The 16274-nt window shown below is 48.5% G+C and overlaps 1 protein-coding gene across 1 annotated transcript in view; it reads right to left on the bottom strand.

Annotated features, from left to right (window-relative positions):
• Positions 1-2149: 2149 nt before the first annotated feature.
• Positions 2150-16274, bottom strand: part of LOC134396128 (zinc finger protein 91-like) — a 54850-nt gene continuing 40725 nt past the window's right edge. The window contains exon 9 of the mRNA XM_063122495.1: positions 2150-3078. Within this exon, the coding sequence (XP_062978565.1) occupies positions 2317-3078 (762 nt within the window). The 3' untranslated portion in view covers positions 2150-2316. The remainder of the gene's footprint in view (positions 3079-16274) is intronic.

The raw sequence follows: 16274 nt of genomic DNA, 5'->3' as shown, positions 1-16274 counted from the left end.
CCTTCAATTCCCCATCTTAAAACTCTGTATCAGATTGCTGGGAAAAGTACTGAGAAAGACTATTGAAATGTTAAGAGTTTGGAAGTTTTCAAGCAGGGATGCTGTCGTGGATTTCCTGTACATACTAGGGGCTGGACTACATGATCTCTGAAGTCCTTTCCAACTCTAGGGGTTGGCTCCAGAAAAGGCCTACTTGGGTTGACCCACTGAAATCAATGTTAATCATAAGTAACAGAACTCCCCATTGACTTCAATGGCTCTACTCTAAGAAGGACTAAACCCAGGTCCGGCCCGAAAATGTCCTCCAGATGGGTGGGCCTTCCGTATGATGAAATGAAGCAGCCTTCTCCAACCAGATGCCCTCCAGGTGTCAGGGACTACAACTCCAATCTGTAGGACACCAGGGGCAGGATCCAAGGGGGTCCTTCTGTGCGTAGCCAGCCTCAAACGTTCTGGTGTGCGTGGCGGCCGCAATAAGAACTCAGTGCCATGCTGGATCAGACCGAAGGTCCACACAGTGGCCAACCAGCTGTCGACCAGGAACCAACCAAGCAGGACATGGTGCAGCAGCACCCTCCCACCCATGTTCCCCAGCAACTGCTGCACACAGGCTTACCGCCTCAGATACCAGAGGTAGCGCATAACCATCAGGGCTAGCAGCCATTGATAGCCTTCGCCTCCAGGAATTTATCCAACCCCCGCTTTTAAAGCCATCCAAATAGGTGGCCATCACTATGTCTTGTGGAAGTGAATTCCATAATTTAACTCTGCGCTGTGTGAAGAAGTCCTTCCTTTCATCAGTCCTGAATCACCCACCCATCATAGAATCATAGAATAGCAGAGTTGGAAGAGGCCTACAAGGCCATCGAGTCCAACCTCCTGCTCAATGCAGGAATCCACCCTAAAGCATCCCTGACAGTTGGTTGTCCAGCTGCCTCTTGAAGGCCTCTAGTGGGGGAGAGACCACATGTTCCCTAGGTAACTGGTTCCATTGTCACACTGCTCTAACAGGAAGTTTTTCCTGATGTCCAGCTGGAATCTGGCTTCCTTTAACTTGAGCCCGTTATTCCGTGTCCTGCACTCTGGGAGGATCGAGAAGAGATCCCGGCCCTCCTCTGTGTGACAACCTGTCCAGTATTTGAAGAGTGCTGTCATGTCTCCCCTCAATCTGGGCATCCGGTTGGCCACTGTGTGAACAGACTAGACCCTCAGTCTGATCTCGGTCTGATCTAGCAGGGCTCTGCTTATGGTCTTATGGAATTCAGAGCCACACAATGTGGCCACAGTCGCTCAATCCAGCTGGCTTTGACTAAGCAGATTAACAAACACAGGACAGGTAGGCTGAGCAGCAGCTAACAGAACCTCCAAGCGCAAGAGCAGTATGCCTCTGAATTCCAGATGCGAGGGAATACTCCAGAGGAGGGCTGCGGCCTTCACGCCATCCTTCTCGGAGGCGTCTCATGGCTGCTGCTGGATTTAGATAAACGGGGCTTCTCCAAGGTAGTGCCCTGCTTGCAGGGGATGGTAGGCATTGTAGTCCAAGCCATCTGGAAGGCATCAGGTTGGAGAAGGCCCTTTGCCTTCAGCCCGCCGACCCTAAGAATGTCGCTAATGAATACTCCAACGCCCCACTGATAATGCTGCGTTTTCCAATCACGAGTACTTTCTCGACGAGACCCCTGATGGCTATTCCCCAGAGGAGATGTCAGTGATTGGGGCTTCTGCACGGCTGTTCCAATGTCTACGTTCACGTACAGCTCAGTAGAAAACGCTCCCCGCCACTGAAGCGTTCACAAGGCGTCTGTTCTGCAGCCGTTTTGTAGATCCCATTTTCCACGGCTGCATGGATTTTTCCCAACGTTTTACAAAATCTCAGAAGGAGGGTCGGATCCAGGATCTGCCTTGGGCAAGAGGAAGGGCTCTGCGAATGGAAGGTCCCTCTGCCCAATCTTGGGGGGGGGGTCCCCTCTCTCCTAGATCACCCCATTCCTGACTTCCTGTGTAGCATTTCTGGGGGCTGCCGTGGGAAGGGGGCCCGTGAGAAAGTCCACTTCTGCCAGGACAGCCAATCCTGCCTCAATGGATCTATCCAAGGGTCACCACCACCCTTTATTTATTTTATTTACTATTACGTTTATATCCCATCCATTTTCTTCTTCCTCTCCAGTTTATCCCCACAACAACCCTATGAGGTAGTTAGACACAAAGTTAGTGACTGGCCCAAAGTGAGCTTCCATGGCTGAGTGGGAACTAGAACCCAGGTCTCCCTAGTCCTGGTCCGACGCTCCAGCCGCTACACCGTACTGGCTGTTCATGCTAGGGCCTCTCTCCTGCATGTGTCTTTTTATGCGCAGTCAGGTGGGACGTCCGGCTGAAGCTCTTCCCACAGTCCATGCACTCGTACGGCTTCTCCCCCGTGTGGGTCCTCCGGTGGGTGACGAGGTAGCCCCGGTCGTTGAAGCTCTTTCCGCACTCGGAGCACTCGAAGGGTTTCTCCCCCGTGTGGGTCCTCTGGTGGGTGACGAGGGAGCCCTTCTGGTTGAAGCCCTTGCCGCAGTCGGCGCACTTGTGCGGCTTCTCCCCCGTGTGGATCTTCTCGTGCCGCAGACGGTCAGACCGGTGCGAGAACCACTTGTCGCACTGCGAGCAGTTGAAGGGCTTCTCCCCGGTGTGGGTCCTCTCGTGCCCGACGAGGTAGGACCTCTGGCTGAAGGTTTTCCCGCACTCAGAGCACTCGTAGGGCTTTTCCCCCGTGTGTACCCTGTTGTGGCGGACGAGCTGGGAGCTGGTGCAGAAGCTTTTGCCGCAATCGAGGCACTCGTACGGCTTCTCGCCGGTGTGGACTCTCTTGTGACTGATGAGCTGGGAGCTGATGCCGAAGGCCTTCCCGCAGTCGGAGCACTCGTACGGCTTCTCGCCCGTGTGGGTCCTCTGGTGTTTGAGCAGGTTGCCTCTCTCCGTGAAGCTTTTCCCGCAGCTCAGGCACTTGTACGGCTTCTCACCTGTGTGGACCCGCTTATGGTTGATGAGGTGCGAGCTGGTGGCAAAGTGTTTCCCGCACTCGGAGCATTCAAATGGCTTTTCCGTCGCAAAGTGGGTCTTGGGCGTGTTTCCGGGAGCTTCGTCCGCCTTGGGGACTTGGAAAAATGTCCCGATGACGTCTTCCACGCTGATGCTACCGGCAGTTACGCGCTCGGGTCTTTCCGGTTGAAAAGACTCCTCCTCGTTCTCCTGGCCCACGCTATCGATGTCTAGAATAATAATAAGAATAAATCATCATCATCTATAAAGAAAATTTCTTTATTTCTTTATTTCTTAATTACATTTTTATACCGCCCAATAGCCAAAGCTCTCTGGGCGGTTCACAAAAATTAAAACCATAATAAAACAACCAACAGGTTAAAAGCACAAATGCAAAATACAGTATAAAAAGCACAACCAGGATAAAACCATGCAGCAAAATTGATATAAGATTAAAATACAGAGGTAAAATTTAAATTTAAGTTAAAATTAAGTGTTAAAATACTGAGAGAATAAAAAGGTCTTCAGCTGGCGATGAAAGGAGTACAGTGTAGGCGCCAGGCGGACCTCTCTGGGGAGCTCATTCCACAACCGGGGTGCAACAGCGGAGAAGGCCCTCCTCCTAGTAGCCACCTGCCTCGCTTCCTTTGGCAGGGGCTCACGGAGAAGGGCCCCATAGATGATCTTAAGGTCCGGGCAGGTACATATGGGAGGAGGCGTTCCTTCAAATAACCTGGCCCCAAACCGTTTAGGGCTTTAAATGTCAATACCAGCACTTTGAATCGGGCCCGGACCTGGACTGGCAGCCAATGAAGTTGTAAAAGGCGCCAGGCGGACCTCTCTGGGGAGCTCATTCCACAACCGGGGTGCCACAGCGGAGAAGGCCCTCCTCCTAGTAGCCACCTGCCTCTCTTCCTTCAAAAACCCTCAATAACTGGGCCTACCAAAATACATCCACACCAACATCCAGAAAGCAGTCATAATTAAAACATGCTCAACTGTCAGGAAATTCCTGAATCTGTAAAAGACAGCATGACTTGGCAAAGCCAGTCTAGAAAAACTGCCATGAGTGAGAAAAGATGATGATGATGATGATGATGATGATGATGATGATGATGATGACTCCGCCTCTCCCTCTGGATCGAGGCAGGGAACACCACCAAATACAAAACACCATCAAATACATAAAACTGATTAAAAGCTAATACATTATTAAATGGCATCTTAAAATTCGACTGGGGAAGCCTGCCAGAAGAGTTAAGTCTTTATGGCTTTCTTAAATTCGGGAAGACTGTTAAGTTGACGAATCTCTCCCGGCAGGCCATTCCATAGTCTGGGAGTGGCAGAAGAGAAGGTCCTCTGGGTAACAGTCTAGTTTTGGCTGACTGAAGTAAATTCTTCCCAGAGGACCTGAGTGTGGGGGGCAGATTGTATGGGAGAAGGCAGGTAACTTGGACCCAAACTATGTAGGACTTTAAAGGTAATAACCAACACTTCATACTTTGCCCGGAAACTAATTGGCAGTCAGTGAAGTGATTTTAAAAGAAGAGAATGAAGAGAAAATCTTGACATGAGTCAAAACCCTGAAACCGAGGCAGCACGGGGCAGCCAGGATGGACAAAAGGCAACACCATCCCATAATTTATTTATGGAACTGTCACTGCCAGAAGCCATTCCAGCAGGCTGACCCGGGATTAGGCAGGGACATGGAACCATCACAATCATTAAAACCTTAAAATACAACAGTAAAAGTTTAGCAGTATGCTATAAAATAGAAGTAAAAATAAGACCTAACAGCAATGTAAAGATTTAAAGTACAGTAACAGATGGAAACAGAAAGTGAGGGTGCAATTCTATCGGGGTGCTTGTCAGCCTCCAAACTTGGGAGGCTAGCGGGTGAGGTGATCTTCACCTCCATGCTTCTCCCACTCTACATTTTTGCTAGATGGGCTTTTTCACCTGTCTAGCTGGGGCTTTTTCACCCATCTAGCTGGGGCTTTTTCACCCGTCTAGCTGGGGCTTTTTCACCCGTCTAGCTGGGGCTTTTTCACCCGTCTAGCTGGGGCTATGTGCAACAGGAAGGAAGGAGGTTAGGGAGACCAGAGGATTCTTCGTCAGCTGGCCTCCCCGTTCCCTTCCCCTCCCCGCCCACAGAAGCACCCCACTTTTGCAAGCTCAGAGGGGCAGCTGGCACTGTTCTCTCCATGCCAGCTGTGATGGAAAGGGGGACGGGAGTTGGGACTCCTTGGTCCGAGGTCGGAACATTGTCTCTGACCCCGGAGCCAAGAATCCGAAAAACCCTATGGCCCCTCAGAAGCTGTCTAGGGGCTATAGGATTGCTCCCTGAAAGACAAAAATGCCTGGGGAAATAGGAGGGTCTTGCCCTGGTGCCGAAAAGAGAATGACACAGGTGCCTTAGGAATCCTTACCTGACAAGCCGGCTTTGCCAGTGTTCTCCCCTTCCTGCCTCGCTTCCTGTAGTTTCATGGCCCCTGGCAGATGCTGGTCTAAGAGTTGGGGAACCTGAAAAAGAAAGAGGAGGAGGAAGAAGAGGCTAGTTACTCCATCCACTGAACAGCCACTGTCAGGGCAGGCTGAAAACACTTTTCTGCCTGAGGCAAAGGGCAAGATGCCCCCCCCCGCCCCGCCCCATTCCACCTACAGAAGCCGACTGGATTGTAAGATGAGTCTTATATCAATGCCAGCGACGGGTCATAACGCTCTACCTCACCTGAGGGCAGCAGGCTAGCTTGGGGGGGGTGCATGGCTAGGGTGACCATATGAAAAGGAGGACAGGGCTCCTGTATCTTTAACAGTTGTATAGAAAAGGGAATTTCCGCAGGTGTCCTTTGTATGCCTGCAGCACCTGGAGAAATTCTCTCTTCATCACCACAGTTAAAGCTGCAGGAGCCTTGCCTAGCACAACCAGATACAAAAGAGGGCAGGGCTCCTGCAGCTTTAACTGTGGTGATGAAGAGGGGATTTCACCAGGTGCTGGATGCCAACAAAGGACACCTGCAGAAATTCCCTTTTCTATACGATACAGGAGCCCTGTCCTCCTTTTCATATGGTCACCCTATGCATGGCATACCTAGCATCGTTTTTAGCTAAACAGTCCCAGCTGTTGCAACCTTCCCTCATAGAGAGTTTATCAATATGTAGACAGTTTTTCTTCCCACCCTCAAATTTAAATAACATCAGGGAAAATACATGCTGTTGTCTTTAATATTTTACAAGTATTCCAATAAAAATGTCTACATAAGTATGCCTTATTTCCTCCCTCCCCACCCCCACCCCCACCCCCCGGTCAGATATATCAAGTCAAATACTGCTACGTTTAAACAGCTGGGAACCAGAAAAGTTTGCGAAGCTACTGCAAACTGCAAATCACACACTCTCTTCCCCTCCTTATTGTTTTATTATGATTTTATTAGAATGTAAGCCTATGCGGCAGGGTCTTGCTATTTACTGTTTTACTCTGTACAGTACCATGTACATTGATGGTGCTATAATAATAATAATAATAATAATAATAATAATAATTATTTATCTAATCTAGCCGGGGTCCTCGCTATGTCCTTATTACGACAACATTGGCTCAGTTCAGACAACACGTTTCTCAACAGTGGTTTTAGAACTCCTAAAACGGTTTTAGAACGGTTTTACACCACCGTGGAGAAATGTGTTGTGTGGAGGGAAAACGCCACACAACAGTGTTTTTTATGGAAAACACTCCACGCTGAATATCCACACTGTGCAGAGGAGAGTTCCTGCACAACCGTTGTGTGGCGAGCTCCGTGGAGTTTTCCGTTGCGTTGACTTTTCCTACTGGCTACAGAGGTCCCCGGCAAGAGCGGCAGAAGGAGCAAGTGCCCCTCTAGGAGAGCTGCCGCAACTGTTTTTTTGTTTTTTTTTTGCAGCAGTGGCTGATGGGATACCATCAGGAGGTCCAGGGGAGGAGAGAGGGTGGAGGAACTGTCAATCAAACGTCACAATGGATTTTACTCAACTCCAAGGCAGCGCACAGTCACACAACAGTGGAGTTAGAACATGTTGCATGGAGAGCACCCCCTAGAAACTCAACCATTGAGTGGAGTTTTCACAATGTGTTGACTAATGTGTTGTCTGAACTCAGCCATTCTCAGGTGGATTCCTTGGTCTATGCCGAGAGGCCGACAAAGACGGTCTCTCTTTTCAGAGTTCATTCAGCGCAACCCCCAAAACCCTTACGTTTTGCTCCTGTTTCTCAGGCTCTTGGTGGCAGAGGAGAAAATCCTCGGCCAGGGCTACGACCTGGGCACAGATGTCCGCTCCGGATTCTTTGTTCCAGCTCTGCATTTCCTGGAGCGAAATGGTGCTACTATTCTTTCTCTGAATTGCAAAGGAAATTCGGCGTCGATATAGCACACACCGGACAGAGAAATCAGTGGCAATCAATATTAGGGTATAAGAGGTGACACCTGCAACAAAACTTTGCAGGGCAGAGAGCTACTGTTCACTGTTCCAGTGAGCCAGCCATGCCCTCCTCCACGATATTCCATTCCATCTCCCCACCATCACGCAACAGGCAGTCAGCATTCCACAACTCCTAAGCATGCTCAGTTCTCATTGGGCTGTTTTCAGGGTTCCCCCCACATGCTGGGATTTTTCCTTAAGTTTCCCCCACACACACACTTCTGCACACCTTGGGGTCCCTCAAGCCGCTGACATCTCCCCTCTTGTGATGGGTAGTACTGTTTTGGCTGCATAACCGAAGGCACTCTCCAATGGACCATTAGGGTGACCCTATGAAAAGGAGGACAGGGCTCCTGTATCTTTAACAGTTGCATAGAAAAGGGAATTTCAGCAGGTGTCATTTGTATATATGGAGAACCTGGTGAAATTCCCTCTTCATCACAACCGTTAAAGCTGCAGGAGCTATACTAGAGTGACCAGATTTAAAAGAGGGCAGGGCACCTGCAGCTTTAACTGGTGTGATGAAGAGGAAATTTCACCAGGTTTTCCATATAAACAACTGTTAAAGATACAGGAGCGCTGTCTTCCTTTTCATATGGTCACCCTACCAGTGGAGCATCAGAAATGGAGGTAACAATTGCTTTTTGGTAGCGCCTGCAAAATGTCAGCCCAAATCATAAGGTGTTACTGGAAACAAACAAGCAGACTTCCGTGTTTCACAGAACTCTTGATGAGAGCTGATGAAGTGTTCAAGGAGGGAAAAACAGAAAGCAGAAGATTCCTTTGTCATCTGCCACAATGCACTTGTGAAATAGATACCCCTTTACACAATTTCTAACTAAAATGCCTGACAACAAGAAAATCAGTTCAACCTAGTATATCTTCCACTGAAGCAGAGTTCATGTGGCTCTCTCTCCGTGTTATCCTCACAACAACCCTGCAGGGTAAACGAGGCAGAGATAAAGCTTGACGCCAGAATCACCCAGTGAGCTTCAGGCCTCACAGAGGATTCGAACCTGGGTCCCTCAGGTCATAAGCTGGTGCTCTCCCCACCACCATCTATGCACCATTTTATCCTCCCCAATGACCCTGTAAGGCAGCCTTCCTCAACCTGGGGCGCTCCAGATGTGTTGGACTGCATCTCCCAGAATGCCCCAGCCAGCTGGCTGGGGCATTCTGGGAGTTGTAGTCCAACACATCTGGAGCGCCCCAGGTTGAGGAAGGCTGCTGTAAAGTACATCAAGCTGAAAGAGAGTAGACTAACCCTATTTGAACCTGGTCCTAGCCCAACGCTCTAACCCAGTCTTCCCCAACCTGGTGCCCTCCACATGTGTTGAGACACTGCCAACCCCCATCATCCCCAGCCACCACGCCCATCGTTGGGAAGGCTGCGGGTTGCAATCCAACACATCTGGAGGGCGCCGGGTTACTCACGGCGCTGCCTTTGCTCCCTCACTGGAGTTTGAACGCCACACCCCAGTATCCTGCTTCCAGCCTCGGCAAGCCCGTCTTGCGTTTGCTGCTTTACTGCATCGGGGCTGTCCGTTCTTGGAAACTGGAAGCTGGGCTAGAGACGGCTCTTTGGCTCCTCTTAAATCCTGGGGTTATGATGAAGGGTTAGGTCTAGAGCTGCCCCTTCCCTTCCCCGCCCCATCCCACCCCACCCCAAGGCAGCTAATCCTGCCCCCCTTCCCCAGACCCCAAATGTGCACCGTTTACGGGTTGCTCCTTCCATGCACCTAACTTCAGCTCCTCCTGCAAAGCTTCAGGCCAGCTTCGGCTTCCCAGGCTGAAGGAGGGGAGGGGCGGGGCGGGGGGAGGCCCTGGAGGACAGGAAGAGTTACAGCCCCATTTGCTCCTCTATTTCCCCCCCATTTCCTGCCTCTCTAGGAACCGAAGCTCGTTGCTTCACTTAACCCTTGGAGGGGCCAAGTAGGAACGATCAATCCCTCCCCTTACCTAGGGTGACCATATGAAAAGGAGGACACGGCCCCTGTATCTTTAAAGTTGTATAGAGAAGGGAATTTCAGCAGGTGTCATTTGAATGCATATATCACCCGGTGATATTTTGTCTCCATCATAACAGTTAAAGCTGCGGGACTCCTGCCCTCTTGACCAGATACAAGAGAGAGGAGGGCACCTGCACCTTTAACTATTGCGATGGAGAGAGAATTTCATCAGATGCTGTGTGCATACAAAGGGCAACTGCTTAAAGTCCCTTTTCTCTACAACTGTTAAAGATACAGGAGCCCTGTCCTCCTTTTCATAGGGTCACCCTATCTTTATCACAACAGTTAAAGCTTTTCTTTTTCCTAAAGCTTTTAACACTTGATGTTGTGCAGACTTCTACTGTTACTTTCTACTGTTAGTTTTACCCTACCCTGTGCCTGCTTACCCTACCCTGTACCTGTTTGCATTCTCTTCCCCTCCTTATTGTTTTACGGGACGGTGTAAAAGCCGGAACGGAACGGAACAGGCCGGAACAGCCCCATGATATTAAAAAATCATACCAAAAACAGTGGCATGTGTTAGCAACACTTGAGAACAATATTTTAGGACTAAAACCATACCAATATTATATCACTATTAACCCCAAAACTCCCAAAACGACGTCCGGAACAGAATGGGATGGCCGGAACGGCCACTAGGGAACGAGCGATATCAACCAAACTCACCAGTCATGCATAACTAAATGGCAGGGATGCAATAAGCCCCAAAAGTTGCCCCGAAACCACGTTCAGATACCCGTTACGGGCAAAAACGCGTATTGCGCAAAATGGGCCGTAACAGCAGCTTCCCAATGAGGAAAGTCAACCAAACTCACCAGATGCACATAACTAGGTGGGACAAATATAGAAAGCTCCAAACGTTGCCCCGAAACCACGTTCAGATACCCATTCCGGGCAAAAACGTGTACTGCGCAAAACCGGCCGTAACGGCAGCTTCCCAATGATATAAGTCAACCAAACTCACCAGAGGCACTTGACAAGGTGGGACAAATATAGAACGCTCCAAAAGTTGCCCCGAAACCACGTTCAGATACCCGTTCCGGGCAAAAACGCGTATTGCGCAAAAACGGCCGTAACGGCAGCTTCCCAATGAGGTAAGTCAACCAAACTCACCAGATGCACATGACAAGGTGGGACAAATATAGAAAGCTCCAAAAGTTGCCCCGAAACCACGTTCAGATACCTGTTCCGGGCAAAAACGCATATTGCGCAAAACGGGCCGTAACGGCAGCTTCCCAATGAGGTAAGTGAACCAAACTCAACAGATGCACATGACAAGGTGGGACAAATATAGAAAGCTCCAAAAGTTGCCCCGAAACCACGTTCAGATACCCGTTCCGGGCAAAAACGCGTATTGCGCAAAAACGGCCGTAACGGCAGCTTCCCAATGAGGTAAGTCAACCAAACTCACCAGATGCACATGACAAGGTGGGACAAATATAGAAAGCTCCAATAGTTGCCCCCAAACCACGTTCAGATACCCGTTCCGGGCAAAAACGCGTATTGCGCAAAATGGGCCGTAACGGCAGCTTCCCAATGAAGTAAGTGAACCAAACTCACCAGATTCACATAACTAGGTGGGGCAAATATAGAAAGCTCCAAAAGTTGCCCCCAAACCACGTTCAGATACCCGTTCCAGGCAAAAACCCATATTGCTCAAAACGGGCCGTAACGGCGGCTTTCCAATGAGGTAAGTCAACCAAACTCACCAGATGCGCATTACTAGGTGGGACAGATATAATAACCTCTGAAATTTCCATGAAAGTCAGGTTCTGTTACCCATTCCGGGCCATAGTTCATATTCCCAAAATTAGCTGGAAAAGAAAATTATGGGTGAGGAAAATGAGGCACTATCTATTGTCGGGAAATTGCCTCGAAAGGCAACTTCTATGTGTGTGAATGCAATCAAATAAACTACTTTCATTGTACTAACTGGAACATTTGATAAACTTTCTCAGAATCCGGAGTGAAGTTCTGCAAAGATGGTTTCCTACAGAAGCCCATAGTTGTCATGTGGTTTGATAGTGTGCTTAAAATATCAGTCTATGATGGCATTGTTGGAGTTGGCCTGTCTCATTCCATCATGAAGCTTACAATGACCTGTGGCTATTCACATCTTTCAACCTAACTTATCCCACAGGGTTATTACAAAATTGGGAAAGGCCATTGTAGTTCACCATGCGTTTCTGGGTGGCGGGTGGGATATAAATGTTCTGTCAAAAAAGCCCAGGTCTTTTGAGGATTGCCATGGGAGTACTGGAGGCTGCATTCCAGGAAGTCCAAAAACGTGGCCCCCAACCCCTTCCAGGGCTGATGGAGGCCTTCCCCCTCAGCCCTTTCCCCCAGGAAATTGGGTGCCAGTCCCGGTTGCCCTGGAGATCTCCATTTTTCCAGAGGTCCCCCGGGTTTTCCGAGTCATCTGGTCACCCTTATCACACCAGGAGACAAAGCGTTAATGCCCACATTCCACAATCTTGACAGGTACCCCTCCCCTCCCCAAACATGGAATTTATTTTTAAAAGCCAATCACACAATTTTTAATTGTATGTTAGGTGTTTTGAATAGGTTAGCCCCATGTGAATAAGAGGGAGCTAGGTTGACCATTTGTTTGATTCAGTATAACCCATTGTCATTGGCTGTGATGTTCTGAAGCTTTATTAACATATACGCTTCTTTAGTCATATTCTTTATGACAACATGAATACAAGAAAAATAACCACAAACAGTAAGAACAAAAACAATGTACATAATATCTATCTATATATACTCTTTCTCTCTCTCTCTCTCTCTCTCTCTGTTTGTGTGTGTGTGTATGTGTGTGTAAATGTAAATGCTAACATATAGCACCTGTTAACATAAATTTTTGCCTACAGTGTAGATTATTCATTTCTCACAACACTTTGGACATTTGAATATACCACGAGAAGCTTGATTTATCTCAAGGCAAGAGAGATGGTACCAGTCCTGACATGCTCCCTCGCACAGAACCATGGTGTCCCTCTTGGGTTTCTTGCACTGATCACCCATTAAGCACAAAGACCAAGATGAAGTGTAATACTGTTGTATTGCTGAAGACAAGAACTGGATTGTAGAGAATGCTCCTTTCGGTGATTTTCTAGAAACAGGACTATTGAATTGCTGTCCACCTATTAATGTGCGTATGGTGAGTTTGGTTGACTTACCTCATTGGGAAGCTGCCGTTACGGCCGTTTTTGCGCAATACGCGTTTTTGCCCGGAACGGGTATCTGAACGTGGTTTTGAGGCAACTTTTGGAGCTTTCTATATTTGTCCCACCTTGTCATGTGCATCTGGTGAGTTTGGTTGACTTACCTCATTGGGAATCTGCCGTTACGGCCGTTTTTGTGCAATACGCGTTTTTGCCCGGAACGGGTATCTGAACGTGGTTTCGGGGCAACTTTTGGAGCTTTCTATATTTGTCCCACCTTGTCATGTGCATCTGGTGAGTTTGGTTCACTTACCTCATTGGGAAGCTGCCGTTACGGCCGTTTTTGTGCAATACGCGTTTTTGCCCGGAACGGGTATCTGAAAGTGGTTTTGAGGCAACTTTTGGAGTTTTCTTTATTTGTCCCACCTTGTCATGTGCATCTGGTGAGTTTGGCTCACTTATCTCATTGGGAAGCTGCCGTTACGGCCGTTTTTGCGCAATACGCGTTTTTGCCCGGAACGGGTATCTGAACGTGGTTTTGAGGCAACTTTTGGAGCTTTCTATATTTGTCCCACCTTGTCATGTGCATCTGGTGAGTTTGGTTGACTTACCTCATTGGGAATCTGCCGTTACGGCCGTTTTTGCGCAATACGCGTTTTTGCCCGGAACGGGTATCTGAACGTGGTTTTGAGGCAACTTTTGGAGCTTTCTATATTTGTCCCACCTTGTCATGTGCATCTGGTGAGTTTGGTTGACTTACCTCATTGGGAAGCTGCCGTTACGGCCGTTTTTGCGCAATACGCGTTTTTGCCCGGAACGGGTATCTGAATGTGGTTTCGGGGCAACTTTTGGACCTTTCTATATTTGTCCCACCTTGTCATGTGCATCTGGTGAGTTTGGTTGACTTTCCTCATTGGGAAGCTGCCGTTACGGCCGTTTTTGCGCAATACGCGTTTTTGCCCGGAACGGGTATCTGAATGTGGTTTCGGGGCAACTTTTGGACCTTTCTATATTTGTCCCACCTTGTCATGTGCATCTGGTGAGTTTGGTTGACTTTCCTCATTGGGAAGCTGCCGTTACGGCCGTTTTTGCGCAATACGCGTTTTTGCCCGGAACGGGTATCTGAACGTGGTTTCGGGGCAACTTTTGGAGCTTTCTATATTTGCCCCACCTTGTCAAGTGCGTCTGGTGAGTTTGGTTCACTTACCTCATTGGGAAGCTGCCGTTACGGCCGTTTTTGTGCAATACGCGTTTTTGCCCGGAACAGGTATCTGAAAGTGGTTTTGAGGCAACTTTTGGAGTTTTCTTTATTTGTCCCACCTTGTCATGTGCATCTGGTGAGTTTGGCTCACTTATCTCATTGGGAAGCTGCCGTTACGGCCGTTTTTGCGCAATACGCGTTTTTGCCCGGAACGGGTTTCTGAATGTGGTTTCGGGGCAACTTTTGGAGCTTTCTATATTTGTCCCACCTAGTTATGTGCATCTGGTGAGTTTGGCTCACTTATCTCATTGGGAAGCTGCCGTTACGGCCGTTTTTGCGCAATACGCGTTTTTGCCCGGAACGGGTATCTGAATGTGGTTTCGGGGCAACTTTTGGAGCTTTCTATATTTGCCCCACCTTGTCAAGTGCATCTGGTGAGTTTGGTTGACTTTCCTCATTGGGAAGCTGCCGTTACGGCCCATTTTGCGCAATACGCGTTTTTGCCCGGAACGGGTTTCTGAACGTGGTTTTGGGGCACCTTTTGTGTCTTATTGCGTCCCTGCCATGGAGGTATGCATGACTGGTGAGTTTGGTTGATATCGCTTGTTCAGTAGTGGCCGTTCCGGCCATCCCATTCTGTTCCGGACGTCGTTTTGGGAGTTTTGGGGTTAATAGTGATATAATATTGGTATGGTTTTAGTCCTAAAATATTGTTCTCAAGTGTTGCTAACACATGCCACTGTTTTTGGTATGGTTTTTTAATATAATGGGGCTGTTCCGGCCTGTTCCGTTCCGTTCCGGCTTTTACACCGTCCCTTGTTTTACTATGATTTTATTAGAATGTAAGCCTATGCGGCAGGGTCTTGCTATTTACTGTTTTACTCTGTACAGCACCATGTACATTGATGGTGCTATATAAATAAATTATAATAATAAATAAGCTGCAGGAGCTATAATGCAGCTATAGGGAGACCAGATTTAAAAGAGGGCAGGGCACCTGCAACTGTTATGATGAAGAGGGGATTTCACCAGGTTCCCCATATATACAAATGACACCTGCAGAAATTCCCTTTTCAATACAACTGTTAAAGATACAGGAGCCCTGTCCTCCTTTTCATATGGTCACCCTACCCTACCGAGGTCACTCGCAGGCAGGATGCCCAGTTTCCAATGCCCCTGCACAGACGCTCCCCGTTTATGGCTGCAGCAGGATAATGCCATCAGTTGTTTCCGACTCTTCGTGACTTCATGGACCAGCCCACGCCAGAGCTTTCTGTCGGCCATTGCCACCCCCAACTTCCCTAAGGTCAAGTCTGTCACCTCCAGAATATCATCCCTCCATCTATTTATTTATTTCTTTATTTTATTTATTTATTACATTTTTATACCGCCCAATAGCCGAAGCTCTCTGGGCGGTTCACAAAAATTAAAACCACAGTAAAACACCCAACAGTTTAAAACACAATTACGAAATACAGTATAAAAAGCGCAACCAGGATAAAACCACACAGCAAAGTTGATATAGGATTAAAATACAGAGTTAAAACAGTAAAATTTAAATTTAAGTTAAAATTAAGTGTTAAAATACTGAGTGAATAAAAAGGTCTTCAGCTGGCGACGAAAGCAGTACAGTGTAGGCGCCAAGCGGACCTCTCTGGGGAGCTCGTTCCACAACCGGGGTGCCACAGCGGAGAAAGCCCTCCTCCTAGTAGCCACCTGCCTCACTTCCTTTGGCAGGGGCTCATGGAGAAGGCCCCCTGTAGATGATCTTAAGGTCCGGGTAGGTACATATGGGAGGAGGCGTTCCTTCAGATAACCTGGCCCCAAACCGTTTAGGGCTTTAAATGTTAATACCAGCACTTTGAATTGGGCCCGGACCTGGACTGGCAGCCAGTGAAGTTGTAAAAGGACTGGCGTAATGTGATCTCGCCGGCCAGTCCCTGTTAATAACCTTGCTGCCCTGTTTTGCACCAGTTGAAGTTTCCGGACCGTTTTCAAAGGCAGCCCCACGTATAACGCATTGCAGTAATCCAAACGAGAGGTTATCAGAGCATGGATAACTGTAGCTAAGCTATCTCTGTCCAGATAAGGGCGCAGCTGGTATATCAGCCTGAGCTGATAAAAGGTGCTCTTTGCCACTGAGTTCACCTGTGCCTCAAGTGACAGTTCTGGATCCAAGAGCACCCCCAAACTACGGACCCGATCCTTTAGGGGGAGTGCAACCCCGTCCAGGACAGGGCAAACATCACCTCGCCGGACAGAAGAACCACCCGCTAACAGTACCTCCGTCTTGTCTGGATTGAGTTTCAGTTTATTAGCCCTCATCCAGTCCATTACCGTGCCCAGACACTGGTTCAGAACAGCCACTGCCTCACCTGGGTTTGATGAAAAGGAAAGGTAGAGCTGGGTATCATCCGCATA

The sequence above is a fragment of the Elgaria multicarinata genome, chromosome 3, assembly GCF_023053635.1.
Source record: "Elgaria multicarinata webbii isolate HBS135686 ecotype San Diego chromosome 3, rElgMul1.1.pri, whole genome shotgun sequence".
Lineage (NCBI taxonomy): Eukaryota > Metazoa > Chordata > Lepidosauria > Squamata > Anguidae > Elgaria > Elgaria multicarinata.
This window is presented reverse-complemented; position numbering and strand designations above follow the sequence as displayed.